Source organism: Apaloderma vittatum, unplaced genomic scaffold (genome assembly GCF_000703405.1).
Source record: "Apaloderma vittatum isolate BGI_N311 unplaced genomic scaffold, ASM70340v1 scaffold22739, whole genome shotgun sequence".
NCBI lineage: Eukaryota > Metazoa > Chordata > Aves > Trogoniformes > Trogonidae > Apaloderma > Apaloderma vittatum.
In genome coordinates, this window is record NW_009734922.1 from 264 (window position 1) to 19401 (window position 19138).

The 19138-nt window shown below is 49.0% G+C and overlaps 1 protein-coding gene across 1 annotated transcript in view; it reads right to left on the minus strand.

Annotated features, from left to right (window-relative positions):
• The window catches only part of LOC104279236 (dihydropyrimidinase-related protein 2), a gene marked incomplete at its 3' end in the record, with an annotated part of 33257 nt that overhangs the window by 260 nt on the left and 13859 nt on the right, over positions 1 to 19138 (minus strand). The window contains exons 3-12 of the mRNA XM_009876443.1: positions 15851 to 16015; positions 14899 to 14960; positions 13747 to 13827; positions 12771 to 12839; positions 8879 to 8999; positions 5690 to 5846; positions 5389 to 5530; positions 5007 to 5177; positions 2292 to 2471; positions 701 to 866 (exon numbers count right to left, since the gene is read on the minus strand). Coding sequence (XP_009874745.1) covers positions 701 to 866; positions 2292 to 2471; positions 5007 to 5177; positions 5389 to 5530; positions 5690 to 5846; positions 8879 to 8999; positions 12771 to 12839; positions 13747 to 13827; positions 14899 to 14960; positions 15851 to 16015 — 1314 coding nt within the window. The remainder of the gene's footprint in view (positions 1 to 700; positions 867 to 2291; positions 2472 to 5006; positions 5178 to 5388; positions 5531 to 5689; positions 5847 to 8878; positions 9000 to 12770; positions 12840 to 13746; positions 13828 to 14898; positions 14961 to 15850; positions 16016 to 19138) is intronic.

A 19138-nucleotide genomic window follows, 5' to 3' on the forward strand; every position in this document is an offset into this window, starting at 1 on the left:
GTTCAAGTTGCAACAGGGGACGTTTAGATTGGATATCAGGAAAAATTTCTTCACCGAAAGGGTGGTGAAGCGTTGGAAGGGGTTGCTGAGGGAGGTGGTGGAGTCACCATCCCCGGATGTGGTTAAAAACCCGCTGGATGTGGCACTTGAGGAGATGGTTTGGTGTTAGGGTGGTGCAGGGCTGTAGGTTGGACTTGATGATCTTAAGGTCCTTTCCAACCTTGATGATTTTATGAGGAAAAAAGCCCTTACTGGCCTCCAGCACCTTAATTCTGCCAAAATCTGTTCTGCACTAATACCTCCGCACCGAACACCTGAGCCACCCAGCTCAGGTTGGCCAAATGGTTTTCTCCTAGCGAGCCGCTTTGTAAGTTTTCCCTTTTTGTGCAGGAGCAGCACGCTGAGAAATCCAATCTGCCACATGCCTGCACCACAGCTGGTCTCAGCTGGCAAAGCTTTGCTGAAGTTGGGGCCATCTGCCCTCTTCAGACACCCGAGCCCAGAACGCAACGGGGTACTCGGTGTTCACGCCAGGACTTTGAGATAGCTCCTGTGCTGCTCTTCCTACTTTCTCGACGGACAATCTCCAAGCTAAAAACACGTCACGGTCTCTCTCGGGGCTTTCTGATGTCAGCAGAACTAACTGGGAGTATAAATAAGCGGCGATTTCACAGCAATTTAGCCCCATTGAAGTACGTACCAGACAAGCTGAATCCAGACTGGTGCAGGTTCCTCACGGGTGGGGCCTGCTGTTTGGCAGGAGACGTCTTCGCCGAGGACGCTGGTGTGACGGTCTTCGGCGTCACCGATACTTCGCAGACGGGTCCGTCGTAGAGGCCTCGAGGCACACCCCGCAGCTCGGCCAGCTGCAAAACACAGAAGCAGGCAGCCTTCAGGGTCAACACAGCCTTGGAACCAGAGCTAAACAGCTGGCCAGATGTCACTAAGCCAAAAACACGCATTTCCAAGCTTTGTCTTTGCTAAGAGGATTTGAAAGCGCACATCATGCGCACATTCTGTGATGATCATCTCCTCCGTGCTGATCCGCGGGTGGTAGCTGGTCTCAGAAGCAGCACGGATAAAATAAAGCCGACTTCAGGCCGCTGTGGCTCCAGCTGGTTCATACCTGGGGTGTGGGCAGCCTACAGCACACAACCAGTCTGTCCCCTGCACCCCAAGTTCCGCAACCTCAGCCTACCTGCTGTGGTATTAAAGGCTCCCAAAACGTATTACTCGTCCCGAAAAAGCAAAAAGGACGCTGAGACAGAGGCAGGTCTGCAGAGTGAGGAGCCAGGCGAGCTCCGCAGCGCCAGCTTGGGAGCTTTAGATTGGGTTAAATGCAATTATTCCAGTTGAGATGCTGCCCAATTGGATTTATAGGTCAGGCACGTATTTCTGTGGGCGACCAGGACACAAGAGAAACCACGGATCTGCTCTCGGCACTGCTAAATTATTGGAGGTTGTAGGTTTGGTAACTTGCAATTTCTTCAGAAGAGCAACTAAGAAAAGACCATTTGCAAGGCTTGTGAAGGTTACCGAGGGTCAGCAGAACTCACACAGCTCTGGTTTTGTCCAGGAGAGGGCAACACTTTCGCCTCAGAAACCTGACTTCATCATCTTAGCAGTAAATTCTCAGCAACCAAGTTGCAGCTGAGCTCTGTGTCATCTTCCCTGCCCATTTTGACCAACTACAGGCATATCAAAAGGCAGATTCTATTTCGAATGGGTGTATTTTACAAAAAAACCCACTTTCCCAACAATTTTTAGCCTCTTAAAAGTAGAAAATGCTCACTTTTAAACAGTCTGTAGGCTGTGCCTGTGACTCACCAGTCACCAGACAAGAGCATCTGATCGTATCTGACAGAAGAAAGCAGCGTAATGTATCTGTAACAATAAATTAGACTTCTAAACTGTTGCTGAAAGGTTCGATATATAAATGCTATCAATAACTTCTGTGACAGGAGAAGTCTGCCAGGCTATTGACTTACATCCAAGGCGGACAGCTCCTGGACACCTGCTCTGTCTAGGTGCCCCAAGACGGAAAAGAATCAAAAAGCAGAAAAATAAAATTTGCAGAAAATCCAAGCTCTAGTCAAAGCACATTCCCGCAATGACTGAAGAGAGTAGCAAAAACGAAAGAGGAATGAGATACACATGGCTCCCACCCAAGGAACGTTTTCTCTTGCAGAAGCGTGTGTCTGCGAGCCAGGGGACGGCATCTGTTTTCCACCCACTTGAACCCAGGAGGTTCCAGCAAGAGGACAAATGTGCATCCGACCATTTACACTCACCCTGCTCCTTGCTTTGATGCGCTTGTAAACGAAGTCAGGGAACGGTTTCCTGGGGATATATCGTCCCGATCCCTCGGTGACGTGGAGATTCCCGTCCTCCAGCACGATCTTCCCCTGGCTGATAACCACCAGGGGAGAGCCACGGCACTCCATGCCTTCAAAGATATTGTACTCCAGAGACTGCGACAAACAAAAAGGCAACGTGAGGCAAACATTCACCCTAGTGAAGCCCGCTGTGCTTTCATTAGCAATCACCGGTCATGCTAATTGCCAACATTTTGCAGACAGATGGGAGCAAACTCGGCAGCGTTTGCCCAAGTTGTACACGGTGTGGTTTCATACTAAAAATAAAGATCGTTTCAAAAAGCTGTATTTCAAATCAGCGTTTTGGTTGATGGGTCAGGGACCAGGAAAATCTTGTTTTACTCTAATGGGATTGCTTATCCTTAATTAACAGGATTGGAAACATCACACCACAGAAAGAAAAAGACAAGTTTTATAGGAATCCCTGGTAAATGTCTCATCCATGAAGCATCCTGGAATGAGATGCACTACAACCATGTTATTTGCAGACTGTGACTCTAGCGACCATCTCCAAGACAAGTCCGGGTCTTTTATACCCAGTTAATAACGGAGTTTGCTCTTGAAGTGTGTTATAAGTATGGGTAGGCTCGACTGCAGATTTACAATTAGCTAGAATGGCGGTTAAACCGACACTGAGCCGGGTCCAGCCTGAAAAAAGTTGTGGTGGCAAAGGAGGAGGCTTGGTTAGAAGCTCATGAACTAGGCTGGTTCCAAGAACAACACTCTCTCTCCTCCCTAACTCCTAATGTTTCCTTGCCAGCCAGCGGCAAGGGCGGTGTGAATTCTTGGAAAACATCCCTGCGTCGCTCTAGCATTTAAAAAAGTAACAATCATCCGATGCCACATAATCACTGCGTCGCAGCGACTTTCAAAGGGGCTTTTGTTTTATACTTGACCAAACGAGGATGCCCTGACTCTGAAGGCACCCCTCGTATCAGCTTCTCCTTGAACGCAAAGTACCTGCGCGGCGTGAGACCGAGAGGGGTGATGCCAGGTACAACAGGCGACGTGGTGACACGGGAAGAGGTCAGAGCTGGACGCATGAAGATAAAAGCTGCCATTTCTTAGACAGCCCTTCCAGCTCTAAACAAACCACTTGAAAACAAGAGCCCTTCACCCTATTGGCACAATTAAAAGCTGCAGCCTTTGGCAACTGAGCGCTGAGGCCTCTCAGACGGTGCAAGAGTCCCAGGTGGATCTGCAGTCCTGAGCGCGTAAAGAATTTCTGAACGGTCACTCCTGGTTTTCCTTCAACCTAGCCCAGATCTAGGGCAAAACCAGGGAGTCAGTCCTGACTGTACATATCCACAGAATATAGTCGCCACGTTTTCCGTTGGGAAATTTAAAGAGTCCATTTCCCAAAGACAACAGGCATTCACCGGTAATGACTTTCAAATACTCCACCCAGGGAGACAGTCCCAGCTCTCTGAGCCAGCTGAAAGCACAAACCCACGTCCAGACCGCTAAACTTGGCACCCAATAGTGGTATGTCCCTGCGCTCCCTCCTCTAAGTCATCCCTGCCCAGACTGGAGATAGGGGTGCTTCCAGACTCGTCACAAGGTGAATGAAACGACCAGACTTAAGAGTCTGGGTGCCTCTGTCAGAAGTTTAAGCCCAGACAGGATGAATCCAGACTATCTGCGGCCAATTCCGACACAGGCTTAAGTCACAGGGAAGTGAACCAAACCTTTAAAAAAAAGTTTCTTTGTGAATGTGCCCAGGGATCCAAGTGTGGAAGACAATTTTGCTCCTTCAGCTCCAGAGTGAATGAAAGCATTCACGGGAAAAAAAAAAAAAGAACAAGGAGTTTGGTTTTTTCCAGGGAAACATTCCATAGGTTCACCGCCAGCAGTGGAACAAGTCGTCAACAAATGCAAACAGTGGTTGCTTTCTCTGAGACACTGCTCGAATGTCACAGGGAGACTCCAACCAGCCCTTTGCACTGGGACTGTTCTGCACTTCCCTGCAGGGTGGGACAGCTTTTTCTCCGTAGGAGCCAGGTATAAGAGATGGGACACAGCCACGGGCGACGAGCAAACAGGGTCTCTAACAGCGCCACCACAAACCAACAAGGGGCAGGCGTGGTTAGTCTGGGTGCTGCCTTGTGCCAACTAACACTGGGATGATCACCAGTAAAATCATGTCTCCACCCACACGTGCCAGATCAGGACTGGTGCAAATCCACTCAGACTCATTGATCTGGGTCAGCTCTCCAGCAAAAGTGTCCACGAGCTGACAAGCTTGACTGATCCCAGCTGGAAAAGGGGCAGTTCACATTCCCACTGCCAGTGAGCCACAAAGCCATAAACGACACATTGTTGTAAAAAGCCTTTAGATATTTTAGATGTAAAGAGCTTTCTGTGTGCTCAGATCCAAGCACCCAACACTCAGAAAGAGCAGCCAATCTCTTTTCTCTGAGGGGAATCTCTGGGTATTCATGTGATTTCAGATTTGGATTCAATCGTCTTCCCTTCAGCTCACACAACTGAGCTGTACTGGGTCTAAGAGCAGAGAGGCCTTGGGGCATCGAGAAAACAAAGCTCTGCCTTGTCGTGAGCTCTAGTTCCTGGCAGCACATTCTGGGATTGAAGGAAGAGCTGCAGCGCTCACATCATATGAAACATCCTTACTATGTTATGAGTCTTGGCGGAGATTGTCTTGACGCTGTCAGGATCCCAGATAACCAGATCGGCGTCCGAGCCCACCGCGATACGGCCCTTCCGCGGGTACAGGTTAAAGATTTTAGCTGCATTTGTGCTGGTCACAGCGACAAACTGGTTCTCATCCATCTTGCCAGTCACCTGGGGAAAGACAAAAGGAATCATTGCATTAGGCAGGTCGGGAAGCCCCCAAAAAGCCAACAGCTGACAGCACAGCAGATCCTCAGTGAGCTCTACAGGGGCAAAAACGTGAAGCGGAAGGATCATACAAGCATCTGGGGGGAGATAATAACACGTTGCTGCAGCTCCTTCAGCTCTGAGTGTCTGGGTGCAGCCTAAGCGTGTGACATACCACAGCCTTATCCCAGATGATGGACATCCTCTCTTCAGTGCCGTTGGTCCCTTCAGGGATCAGGGTGAAGTTGTCCTTCCCAACAGCTTTCTGAGCAGTGTTGAAGGTGCAGTGGGCGCTGCCAGTAACTTGGAGGTCTCCACTGGAAAAGACAATAGGTATTTAGGATATTTTATTGCCACAAGTCTACTCCTAAAGGCAAACAAGTCTCTCGCTTGCTGGCAAAAACAGCCACTCTTTTTATCACGCATTTGTCTCGTGACAAAGCACACGTCGTATGAACACAAAGAGCTCCACTCACCAGGACAGTAGCGAGTTGAGAAAATCAGGAGTGGTTGGGTCAGGACTCAGTGGTGGGGAAGTAACAAAAGCTGCTGCTTTAGCCCAATTCTTGCTCCAGTAATGAGAGCCGTCGGTACCCAGGCTGGCCGTGATGGGCTCTCCATACACCACAGTGCCTGCAGGGCAGGAACACAGACAAACCCGCGGTCAGCACACGCATCTGCAGCCTGGCTTCCAGGCAAAAAGCATCCTGCTGGGGGAAGTGAAGCCGGCAGGGCACACTGCAGGGTTTCCTTGTCCTGTGATCACGGAGACACGACGTGGGATCCGATTCACCGGTCTGAGTAAGCAGATAATGAGACATCACTACACTCCTGGCCTGCTCTGTTCCGTGGGGCATGTTTTCACAAGCAAACTCTTAATTTTATGTGCCTGTCTTGAGATCTCTAAAGGAACACTGAGCAAGTTTGGTGCATTTATCAGCTAAGAGAAAACTCCCATCAGGAAAGCTTCCTGCCTACAGAGAAAGACCATCTCAGAGGGAGTATCAGTGTTTCTGGTTCACAAACACAGCTCAGGGAAACTGAGTGATTCCCCCAAGGGTTCACGGTGAATCTGTGGCAGAACTGGGAAATGAAACTGGATCTTCTGACTCTCCGTCCAGCGCACTAACCACTGGTGCATCCTTCCTCTTCATTAACATTTTTGGAACCACATGAAGGAACGGCAGATCCTTAAGGCCACGATACTTTGCAAGCTGGAATGCGCCAGCAACATCTGCACTCCAAGCAGATGCAAGATGCTGCAACTTCAAAAGCGGTGCAAGCTGGCAGCCCCGCAGATCTGCTCACCAAATGCACCTTCCCCAAATCTCTGTTAAGTGCCTATCCCTCTGCTGCCCGAGCCCAGACGCTTCACGGATTTCTATCTGCCTGCAAAAGACGTGGGCAGCTCAAATATTAACCCTAAATACTTCAGTCACAGAAGACCGGCAAAGACAACCTCAGAACCAGTCAGCAGAGTCGTAGGCACCTCACATGCAGCATGAAAAAACATGACTTTCTTTCACTATATTGTCTGAGCTACTGCTACATCTATAGGCTCCCAAGCCAGCTGGGAAAGAGCGCATTAGCTGAAACAGAACGATACATTAAGCGGCTTCACGCGGCTTCCAGGACCACACTGAAACAGGAGGTGCAGGAAGAGCCTTTGTCAGAGGGGATGCACAGCAGAGGAAGAGGCCGTCTGACATCACTTGCCACAAACAGAGTTACGAAATCAGAACAAGGCAAAACACACGCTGGCTATTAACGGGAGGCCTGTTGTGGGCCAATACATTGGGAGGATTGTTCAGCAGCGAGCGATGTTTTGAGCTCCCAGGTCTGCCAGCGACAGACTCTGCGGGGAATCTCCTTCATACAAATGCCACTGGGAACATCTGGCTTTCAATAACATTCGTTCTTTTCCATTTAGCAAATCAATTCGCCTTGGATAGCGCTCAGTTATGTTTCCTCTGTTGCTTGGGAGGGCAAGGCTAGCGTGTGTGGCCCTCCTGGGTTACCCACTTGGGTAGCTGCATATTTAAATTGAATTATTTAAATAAAGGAAGAGAGAATGGCATGCCATATATACACCAAATTCTCCTTATAAGGAGAAAACACAATCTGAATTAAAAAAACTGTGTATATTAGTTCACTCCAGAGGCTAAGTAAAGGGAGTTCTTTGGATCATTCATCTGGGACAAGCCCAGCACCTTTCACAGGCAGGGTAACATCCACCACAGTCAGGTTGAGGTTTGCAGCCTCTGTGATACAAGTGTAAGGTGCCTCGTCCCAGTGTTCCTCTCCGCTTCCCAGCTGCTGGTCTCAGGGGACAGGGAGCAGAGCAAGAACGTGTTTCCGTTGATGCTCCATCTCTGTGGTGCGTATGTCTCCAGTACGTTATCTAGAAAAAAGAAGGGACGCTTCCCTGGCTTACAGGATTGAGTTGCACGCCATCAAGTTGTTTTCTGGGGTAACGCAAGACTTCAAATCTCATTTCAGCACGATCTCCACTAAGGGAGCTACGAGAGGAAGGTTTATCCCAAACAGCTCGAGCTGCTTCCATGCCATGAGCAGAAGATGCCTTGGAAACCAGTCCTCCTCCCCAGCTCTGAACTCATCTAACAGGAATCGTGGAACCAAAATACTTCTGAGCCAATACACAAACAGCAATCTGTTTGCTTCTGTAGGAAATTAGCTCCTCCTGCACCAAACAGCCAGATGGAAAGTGATGTCATCTGTATATCCATTCAGGCTTATTTAGACTGCATAAAATTAAATCCAACCCTTCTGAGGAAAGAAGGGGGAAAATCATCCCCCCTGCTTACTCACCCACCCAGAGCCGCTTTAAATAGAAATGAAGGGTTTAGTCACAGAATAAAGCAGGCAGACAGGCACTCACTGTGCTTTGTAACCCTTGCGCCTTGGGGCCAAGACAGCAGGGTCAGGGCTCGGGAGAAGCTACTGCACCACTCAGAGCAGCACAGCTCCCTCCCAGACCTCAGTTAGAGAGAAGAGACACGAAGCAGCAGCATCCACGGCAGGTCCAAGTCTTGCTTCTTGCAGCATCTTCAGGGGCGACTGCAATTCCCAGCCTGACCCAGACTATGGATCACAACCCCTGCTCGGAGGCCAGGCTGCCAGCAACAGCCCACGAGGGGGATCTATTTCACAAGCAAGGAGCACAGTGGAGAGCTGGAACTGGTAACCTCCTGGGCTACTCCAACTAAAGGCAACAAGGGTTGTGAGTTGAGACCTCTGTCAGGATTCTGGGAATCACTGCTGAGCCCAGGAAGCAGCTCAGCAGAAAGCACCAAGGAGAGACCAGAGCAGCTGGAAGGAGCAGCTTGCAATCTCCAGGAGAGTTCGTTAAATGGAGACAGCACGGAATCACTCTGCAATCATAGCAAGGCCCATGGCTCAGGGGGGTAGGATGAGTCCAAAGAGAGAGGCTCTAGGCTCAACAGAAGAAATAGTTCCTGGCATTGATATGACCACTGAACTTGTCTGAGAGATGAGGCAGAAGCAGTTACTCGGAACCTTTGGAAAAAGAGCCTGGACGATAACACTGGAAAAAGAAACCTTTCCTGTAGGGATGAAGCTCATGTTGGCAAGGAGCTGAACTGCATGAGCTAACGGGGCACTTCCATCCAAAGGAAATAACTTACCCTTTTTCCTGGCTTGAGCAATGACATCGGCGGCGCTTTTGCTCATCACCTTGGTGATATAAAGGGGGCAGTTGGTTTGGTTGGCGATGGTTATTGCCCGGTTCACAGCCTCTGCCTCCACCTGAGAAACAAAGACAGCAGCAAGTTAGCTCCCACATCAGCAGATCCCACTCATGTCCAGAGGGTCACAGCCTCTGCTTTCACAGGAAAACAGGGCATGCAGGTCCGAGACGACAGACGGGCCACCTCTCCAATTTTGAGCCAGAAAAACGTACAGTGTAATCAAGATAAGTAAAACGACATCAGGCTGTAGTCCCCTCTCATTACCACCTCTTCTCTCAGGCTGTTTCAAAGTTTCTCTGCAAGCAGATTAAGTCCTAAAATAACACTCCAGGTGCTCAAGGTCAGGCTGATTAAGGCCCTTCTTTAACCTAGACAAAAGTAAGCCACCAAATGTTGACTCAACAAAACTATTCATGTTCCAGCCCACGCGGAAGAGAGATGCTGGAGCCACATACTCTGGTAAGCCACGTTTGCAAACAAGCCTCCTAAATTGTACCCTCCGCTGCAGTATCTGGCTTGGGATCTGACGGAGCGTTAACCACCCCAGAAGTTAACTTCTTTTTCTTGCACGTGCCACGAGATAACCTCAGCAAGACCGAGGGTCTTGGAATGAATGTCATCACTCTGCCAGCTTTTACGGATCACACGTCCTAATCAAAGCAACCCAGATGACAGATTTAATGGCGATGCTCCTAGACACATTTCCATGCTGTGGAGAACCGAGCCTGCGATACCACAGGTATTTCCCAAGCAAACGACAGAGGGAACTGAGGCCCAGAGCAATCAGCCACCTGATTCCCAAATGCAAGAGGCTCCCAGCACCTCCCGTGCGCTCTGGCAGGACTGGCACACGCTCAGCACTTCTGCAAATCTGCTCTGCAGTGAATTATCGCAGGCCAAGGGCCTTAAATCATCATCAGTCCCAGAAGACATCGATTGCTGGCTCCAGACACCATACTTGGTCCACCAAAAGAAGTACCTGAGATCAGGGACCCATGGGCTGGGGAAGCTGTGGATTCACCGGACTGATGTCTGAGTGCCCAGGCCAGCTCTGCTCACACCAGCAGAGCCAAGACTTGGGACACAACTTGAAAAAAACAACACGACAGCAGCTGGGAGTTTTTAAAAAGAAAACCAGCCCCCCAGACTGGGTAAGTTGGTCTCCAGGGTCTAAGGGTTAAAGCCCCAGCCTGTCACCACAGCAGGGCTTGTGACTGACCCTCCCCAGGCAGGGTGAGCTACCAGACGGGATGTTTTCTGGCTCTGCTGCCCCGCACAAATGGAAAAGGCTGCAAGGAAGGGTGTTTATTCCAGGACTCGAGTACATCACGGCCAGCAGCACTCACGGGGAAGACGAAGGCTGAAAGGAAGAGCCAAGAAAAGCATCCTTGTCCCTCCTGAGAGACAAGAGAGAACTCGGATGGGCCAACGCTTCCAGGCAATGGAATCAGTTTGCAAATTGCCCTTTTCAAGCAGGTCTGTGGCATTTGGAAGCCATGTTTCCATGCTGTGCCTCAGTTTCCCCACCTGCAAAGCAGAGATCAAACAACGCACATCTCCCAAGTTTTGACCAAAAAGGCATTTAAGCAACTGCTGAGCAGGAGGAGAATATTTTCTGCACAGAAGAGAACAGGGTTGCTGAATTCATGCCTTGTGCCCAGATGCTATGGTGACAGGCACACAACAATAACCTCACGACTAGTCCAAAGGGGAATGTTTGCAATTACCAGGAGGCATCAGAAGCTCTAGCACAGCAGTTCTCTTGGAAAAAAAAAAAAACAACAGACATTTCCTGGAGCACTTGGACTGCTTGCGCCTTCAGCATTTTTGTGGCTGAAATAAAAACAAAAATGACGGATCGCTCTGAGAAGTCATCACAGAACGGTCTGAGCTATGAGGGGGAGAGTTTTCCAGAAAGTGATGGGTGATGCTGACTGGAGATGGTGGTGTCTTAATTCCGGCTCCCTTTGCTGGCTGGAACAATGTGCTGAATATTATCACCTTGGCTCAACCCAGGTTACGGTGCTGAGCAAGCTAAACCCATGAGTCAGCAGTGACACTCAAGCCTTAATTCCTGCCTTCTGCTCAACCTGGGAATTCAGAAGGCGTGCGCGCTGCAAGTAAGACACAAACACACATGGCCAGTCCCTAAATGTTTCACTCTGATGTAAGCCTCGGCGAATCGAGCGGCAGTTTTGATTTAATAAATATTTTAGACTTGTTCAACAACTCCTGCTAGTTTGTTGTAGATGGAAGTCTGAATTAAGCAACTCTTCAGTAAGATGATGACCACCACAAATCCCTTAGGACAGGCTTTACACTCTGTAAGGGGCAGAGTGAAAAGTCAATTCTAGTGTAAACCACACCCAGAGGGACACCAAGAAACATCCACTCCCGCTGAAGTCAACAGGAATTACGGATCTGCTGCCACCCTCGGAATCTGGCCTTTATCATCAGCCAGCCTAAAGGAAGCTGTATGTTTTTAAAAAACACAAAGTTACTCCCGCATTGGAGCAAAAGGGAGCCAGATGACATCGCTTCCTGCTCCGCTTCCTATGACTTTCAAGGAGGAGAATTTTGGACCAAGTGCTTCCAGCCCGGGCAGACAGCACAGCTGAGCTCAGCCGCCGAGCGGCTGCCCGGTCGCGCTGGGAAGAGGCTTTATCGACCCTCATCAGAGGCAGCCACGTGTCCTTAGGCAGCCTTCCTCACTGTCCTGAGAAAAACCACATTGCTGCACAGATGTTAACAAACCAGCCAAGAGGGGGAACCACACAGTTCACACCTTAAAGCTCCCGCTCCATTAAGGAGGAGCTTTGAAGTAGCCAGACAAGGACTTGGCTACTTTGATGGCCAGATCCTTTAAGGTAAAGGAGCAGCCTTCCTTTGAAGTCAAGAGGAGTTTAGCGTTGCTCCACAGATGAGCCCCAAGTGTCCTGTCGGCATCTGTTCCCATCCTCCTGATGCAAGGCAAAAAATATGTTTAAAAAAAATAAAAATGCAAGAGTGGGTGGGTGGAAAGCTCAGTGCAAGTGTTTGCTCACAACTTTCAGGGAGCAAAAAAATCCTGGCTCCCAGAGGCAAACCCAAATTCTGTGAGGATTTACATATTGCCCAAGTCGATCATTTTTTCCTCCTCTTCTGCAAGAAGCAACTGAATGATTTATATTCCTACTGAAATGCCTCTGGATGCTGCTTGTCTGAACCAAGAGGAGGAAATAGAGAAGGAGCATGAGGGGCACGTGTGGATGATCTCACAAACCCAGCTTCCAGCTGCCACATCTGGCAGTCAGCAAAGCCCCAAGATCTTGGAGGAACAAAAAGAACGGCCTGTACATAACAGATGGACTTCACAACCCCGGAATGCCATGGTGAGGTGTCTAGCTGAGAGATATCGAAGGACTGGAAACGAAGAATGAAATGGGAATCGACCTGGAAAGCAAAGTTTTAAAGTTCTTTCTTGCTCTTGAGATTTATTGTAAAGACTTGGATGAAGTGAGCAGTACTGGGGTGCTCGACCCTAGATAAATCAGTGGGGAGGTATGGAGTTTAACTGTATTAAAGTGCTGCCTAAGATCTGAGAATTAGCTCCCCTCTCTGGTCAGTACTTCGGATGCTTTCAGCAAATCACTTGGTCCTCTGGTGTAAAAAATTCACCAGGAATCCCTGAAAGTGTCTCAGCCTCCTCCCTTAGCCCGTATGACAACAACGTTTACAGCCAGGATGAAGTCGTGTTTCTGGCCACATTCATCCCAGTATGAAGTACTTGAGAGCAATGCAGAAACGTTCCAAACTGGGGGAGGACATGCAAAAGCAGGGAAGTCCTCACCTCTTCAGGTCTGCTCAGTACATGCCCTTCAGGGCCCGTGATGCCCAATTCCAGGATCCTTTGCTGCTCCTGAAGCAGAGAGAAAAAAGAGCAGGAAAAAGATTTTAAGCAACATGTTTATAGTTTTCCTTGCAGCTGTCTGAAAGAGGCACAAGTGAGATCCTAGGCATTTGTGCTAGCTCATAACCGCGCGGCGCTTTGCAGAAGGGCCTTACAACCAAAATCTCGTCCAACTGCCCTTGCTGAGAATAACCAGAGCTCACAAAGCCCGTGCTGATTTGTTCACAGGAGGTCAGGGGAACCTTTTATTTGATTTGCTTCACCCTGGGTTCACAGCCCCTCAACTTTCACTACTCATTTGCATCTACAAAATCATCTCTAAGATGTGGCAGAAAGGTGTATCATGAAAAAATCAACCTGTAACTGCGGGTGACTGGGCTCGAAGGCTGTGGAGGGCTCTTCCCCAGTCAGACAACACAGAAATCCTCTGCCACACCAGGTTTGGCACGTTTGAGACACAATCTACAAAACGAGCTGGAGATCAGATTAAATCCAAATGCGTTATTAACATTTCTTCTTTGTTGCTGTTTAAAGGATGAACAGATCCCAAGCAACAGCATCCCAAGTACTGTTTGAAGATATTTCTCTTTCCACTCCCCCTGGTCTTAGTTACCGCAGAATATTTTATTGTACAGAGTGCCAGCTCACCCAGAGCTGTCTTTTACTTCTGGGGAGAAAGGCAGAGATGGCTGATACTCACCACAAGCTGAAAGCTGCCAAAAAACCCCAACAACCCTGCTTTATCCGTGGCAACAGAGGGGCTAAGATTTGATGTACAGCTCTGCTTGCACGTTTGATAAAGCTATGCCGCGCTTCTAAAAGTCTTGCTGATTTTCTACTTGCAAAGAACAAATTAAGCATTTAAATCCCTCTCAGTGTTATGAAGTTAATAATCCACAGAATAAACATAACATACCTCAGCAATGATGTCACCATTCTCGGCATGCACTTGAGCTGTCGCGCCAATATCCCGAATTACACTCAGGACCTCATATATCTGGAAGACAGAAAACACACATTACAACATGCCCTGAGTCCACACTTGGGCACACATCTATTATAAAGTACACACTCCACACTCCTTCAGCCTACAGGGTTTTGCAGAGTGGAAAAGAAGAAGAGGAGCATTAGGAAATAGAAGACGTGGTTTGCTGGATAGACACAATCCTTTCTCCTGCCTGTAACTGAATTTCCCAGTCTGCACTGGTGCGGCAAAGAAGCACTACTCAAAAAAAGCCACGTTTGGTACATTCATCACACCAAAAGAGGAACAGCAAGTCCACAGGCTTGCATCTGGAGTGATTTTGAAGAGCTGTACCTGTTTCATGCCTTCATTTACTGGTGCCTGGCATGAAAAAAAATCACGACTTACATTTGATTTTCACCTGTACGCACTGCCCGGGCCAGGAGCAGTGATCTCCCACTCCAGCCAGCGGTCCGAGAGGGCTCAGGTTGAGTAAACCCCAAGTGACGCCGGCTCGGTCAATGGTCACTCATTAAAATGCTTCCCGGAGTCATTAGAGATAACCGACACACACCACTGCCTCCTACACAGGACTCCCAGGCATTCCTCTCCTCCCACCGCGCTCAGAAATACAAACTGCCCATCGCAACAACTGCACGTACCCGAACGCATCCGCCGGAACAGCACGCAGGAGGGCAATTCCTTTTTAAGGTCCCTCTTTTAAGGTTCTGAAGCCAGAAACCTGCTTCAGGATCAGACTGAGCTTGCCACCAGCTCTGCCTGAGACCTGGCTGTCCTGCCCCACACCTGGGCAATTTATAAACTTGCCACTACCTCCGCACCAAAGGAGCCGGAATAAAAACCTTAGGTCTCTCAAAATGAGAGTTTTGCTGTTGCTTCCCCCAGCCCAGCCTTTCGGGGTTTGAGTTGTTTTATTAAAAAACTCATCATCAAACCAGATGTTGTGAATCCGAGGTACTGTTACCCACGGAGAGGCTGAAACCAGAAGAGGGTGTCAGATCCCAGTGCACTAATTTAAACCCTTTTACATGACTAACGCCCGGCTTGCAGTGACAGGAGCATGTGAACATTAAGCCTTCCTACCTGAGAGTCAGTGAGCTGGAAGCGATCTTTGAAAGCCATGTAAACCAAGAAGGAGTTCACACCTGGTAGAAAAGAGAGCAAATGAATTATCTCTTGACACACAAACTGCAGGCACAGACAAAGGGACAAAAAATACCGCTCCTCAGAGGGAAAACGTCCCCCTCCATCAGCCCCGCAGCAAGCAGTAATGATGGGTAGACAAATAAATTGCTTTAATCCTCTGCGAAATGCGCACACGCGCACCCAGAGATGCTCTCAGCAGATCCCAGCGTAACGCCAGGATCTCCTCGGCCATGTGGCATTTATTAACGCGACCGATGAGAGCGGAGGAGCCAGCGGGGACAGCTAAACCCCGAGGCTTCCACTGCACATGGAAAGAAGAATAATTCTGTGGATTCAGCACTGTAGGAGGTTGAGTGAGAAAAGAAAAAAATAAAATAAGCAAAATGCATTGCACACAAAAGCAGCCTGGCTGCCCGATTCCCCACTGCAATGGGAAATCTGTGTCTGTAACCATGTCCTCCTCCACCATGTTTGTTTGATCAAGACACTGGCACCGCCCCTCAGGCAAGGTTTCCCCTCTCCTGCCTTCTGAACCAGTAAAAGCTCTCACCCAGCACGTGTGGGAAAAGGCTCGTTAGGATGCAAAGGGTTGGGGTTTTAAGACTACAAACAGGATGCAAAACTACTCAAGCCTGAGGACGAAATGGCAAGGAAATTAAAGAAGGGGAAAACCTATGAGGTCATTTTATTCATCTCTTCTCCGTTTTTAGCAACTGAGGCTGGACTGGTCCTTCGGGGCCTGATTCTCCCCGTGTTACCACAGCTCAATGGCTGAAGCTATCACCTGCCTGCACGAATGAAAATCCAGGGGCCTCCACTGAACAAAGCTGCTCCTCCCCACGGCAGCAGCAAGAGATTCAGCTCTGCAAACAACAACATCTGAACTTACCATGATCTTTAACCAGCGCTTCCATCTCCTCCTGGACACCTTTATGCCACTCGGTGATATCCACGTGCAGAGAGTAGTCGCAGCAGGACTTGCTGTCTGCCCATTCTCGCCACTGGTCGAAGGCAGTCAGCAAACTGGTCCCTGGCTCAGGAACCACGTGATCAACTGGGAAAGACAAACAAGTTTTTATTTGAACACATGGCGTCTCGAAAATCTTCGCTAGGCACAGTGAATTAAAAGAAGCAAGCCCGCAGCCCAGAAACTGCGCTGCTGCCGAGAGAGTAGGAAAAGCCTGTGGGACTTCAGGGGTCACAAACTGGGCAGGCACGGGTGGGGAGGAGAGAGCCCTGGCTTGATTTCACATCAAAAAATGAAACAAAATAGTTGCTTCAATTATCAGCAGAGAAATTCAAGTAGTTTATTTTTAACATTGCTGGTGAGTATCTGCGCTGCCATCAGCTCAGCACTTAGCTCTAAATCACACTGGGATAACAAAGTCCTCGGGCCCTACCCGCTCTCAGCAACGTACAAAGCTTTGCTTCTCCCCCACGCAGGCACGGCAGCCTGGATTTACTGGTTTTGCACTGCCTTAAGAGCTGGACTTAGACCGGGAGCTCTCGACCCACGCAGAAGCAGCGCAGCTCTCCTGACCGACCCACGAGCCTCAGCCACCCAGGTCGGTAACAGCATCTCCAAGGTCTGGGATGTGCAAACACTGTAGAAAGCCGAGAGGATTACCCAGAACAACCTCCCTCCTTCCCGCAGAGCTCAGCCCACTCGCTCTCCCTTTTGCGAAGGTGACTACGTGACGGGTCCCAAACCAGCAGCTAAAACACTTGCGCATTTTCCAAAAGGCTTGTGTTTGCCTCTCGAGTTTGCCACGAGTGAAAGCTCTGAAATTTGCCTGGCGACCAGCATGAGATCAAGGATGTGCTTTTCACCTCCCTCAGCCAAAGCAACCCAAATCTAACCAGACAATAAACTGTCCCTTTCTTTTCTTTCTTAAATAATCTAATTTCTGTTCCATGATCTCCTCCCCAGCGATCAGAAATCTTCCACTAACTTCCAGACCAAATTGTTTCTTGGCCAGTACATAGCCTCTTGTCCCTCTGCCAAAGTTAATCCTTAGCTTTAATATGAACAACAAGGAGAAAAATAACATTCCCTCTGTGCTACCAATGGGATACAGAGAAAACCCAGGTCTTCACAAATGGCCAGCACTGTTCTCCTCATGCCACTGACTAATTAAAAAGTCCATTGCGTCTCTAGGAATAAATCTATTATATACATCACAGGAATAAATCTATTTCTACTTAAGGGAGCTCTGTGAACCCCAAGTTTATGGACATTAGGAAATTCTGCCTGGAGGCACCAAGGGGTTAACAGAGAAGAATCTTCACAGCCCAGCACGGAGCCCCCAGGAATGGCTCTGGGGTCCAGGATCAGAACTTTATCACCATCTCATTTCATGCACTGGCCAAGTATGACTAATGGGAGTTTGTGGAAGGAGTGGGAGAGGGGCTAAGGGAGCTCTATCAGATCTTCCACAAAGTCAAACCACAGCTGGTTACAATAAGGATACGGGACGGAGGTAACGGTGCGTATGTGCACGGAAGGCAGCTCTGGGGATCAGGAATATCTCCTATGGAAGCTGCGCTGCCCACGCATCCCACAGCGGGTCCCTTGGGCTCACCAAGAGCCAGATCACCCACCAGGCCCCCACTTTCCGTAGATGCTGCACATCAGACGCGAGGAAGGCGGATGTAACCCTAAGGGCTAGTCTAGAGGTAGCTCAGACACAAACATCTCCTCAATTTTAGCATCCCTTGTTACAATGGAAGGGGCCAACTACAGTGCAAGATCACAAGCCTACCTGCTAGGGTTTGGGGAGCCCAAATAGGAATGAGCTTAGATCCTTTAAAGGAGGAGAATTAAGACTGATTCTTCACCTGCTGTTACAAGAACTGAGCATTGCAACTACTTCTGCTGTCGGTACGGACGGGCATCGCCCACATGCAGCTCAGAGAAGTTCCTCCTTCCAGGCCCCAGGCACAGCTCAAGAGCTCAGAGTAAAACAAAAGGCTTTTTCTTTAAGATGCCTGTGCCTCAGAGCAGTACAAAGCAGCTGATGAAAGCTCCGTCCGCCGCATTCCCACAGCCCGAGGTTCCCCAGATGACCCTGGGGTATGATCTGCCACAGCACCAAGGGTAAGAGGTCTCCTGACCCACCGGAGCACGCAACGATCCCAGCTGGAGATTACCCTGGAGGCTTCCCAGGCAAAAAGCAGCATGCTGGCCTGACCTCGCCGAACCACTTCTCTCTAGGGAAGCCGACAGTTTACTGCCTCATCCTTCATTCCTTCCTCTCGGAGAGCAGGAACGATCAACTCACGGCTGCAGGACGCACTCGAGACAAACTGTTGCAGCACAGGCTGTTGCCACCCCTTTATTCTCACTACACTGCAGCCTTGATCTCTTCATGCTTCCAAGCCCAGATGTTTTCTTCCTGTTGTTGATTATTGCTGCACAAATGATGTCAGCTGCTGAGGTCTGAAAAGGAAGTTGCCAGCTCAAATTTAAGCTCAAAGCTCGCTCCAAAAACAGAAAAAAAAATGAAAGGGGTTAAAAAAAAAAAAAAAAAGAAAGGAAAAGATCATTTAAGTATCACTTCATCAGTACTGAAACCTTCAAAGGAGGAATTAAATAGCCTGTGGTCCCTGCAGTGGCTCCCTGAATCAGGGCGAATTTCAGGCCTGATCTTGATGAACACTCTCAGCGAGTCACACAGCAAAGCCAGAGTTAGGATTACAGTGGTTTCTCAGCTATGGACAGAAGCCATTCTGTAGATTTATCTTTTAACCTTCTGAGATGCAGAATTCAAAATTGGACAGCCTAGGGCTTAGAAGCAAGCAAGCCCATTTCCATCAGTGAAGTAACTGTTTTGGAAAAAAAATAATAATAATTAGAAAGGATTTTGCATTTTACAAACCATCTAACTTCTCCCTTGCTAAAATACCAACAAGATTCCAAACTTACTGGATAGTTTGCTTATCTTTTCCCCAGACAAACTCCCTTCGGAAGACAGCGGGGGCTGAGCACCTGCGTGCCCAGATGCCACGACTGTTGCAGCCCTAATCACTAAGACTCTTAATTACCCCTCCGACGTGCCTGGTTTTCCTCTTCCATCACTATGTACAGCTTCACGCCGCCGTCACAAGGTGCATCTGCTCTGACCTCCAAGGATTTCAGCTCCCACCCGCCGTCCGCCGCTGTTTTCCTGCCAGTCTC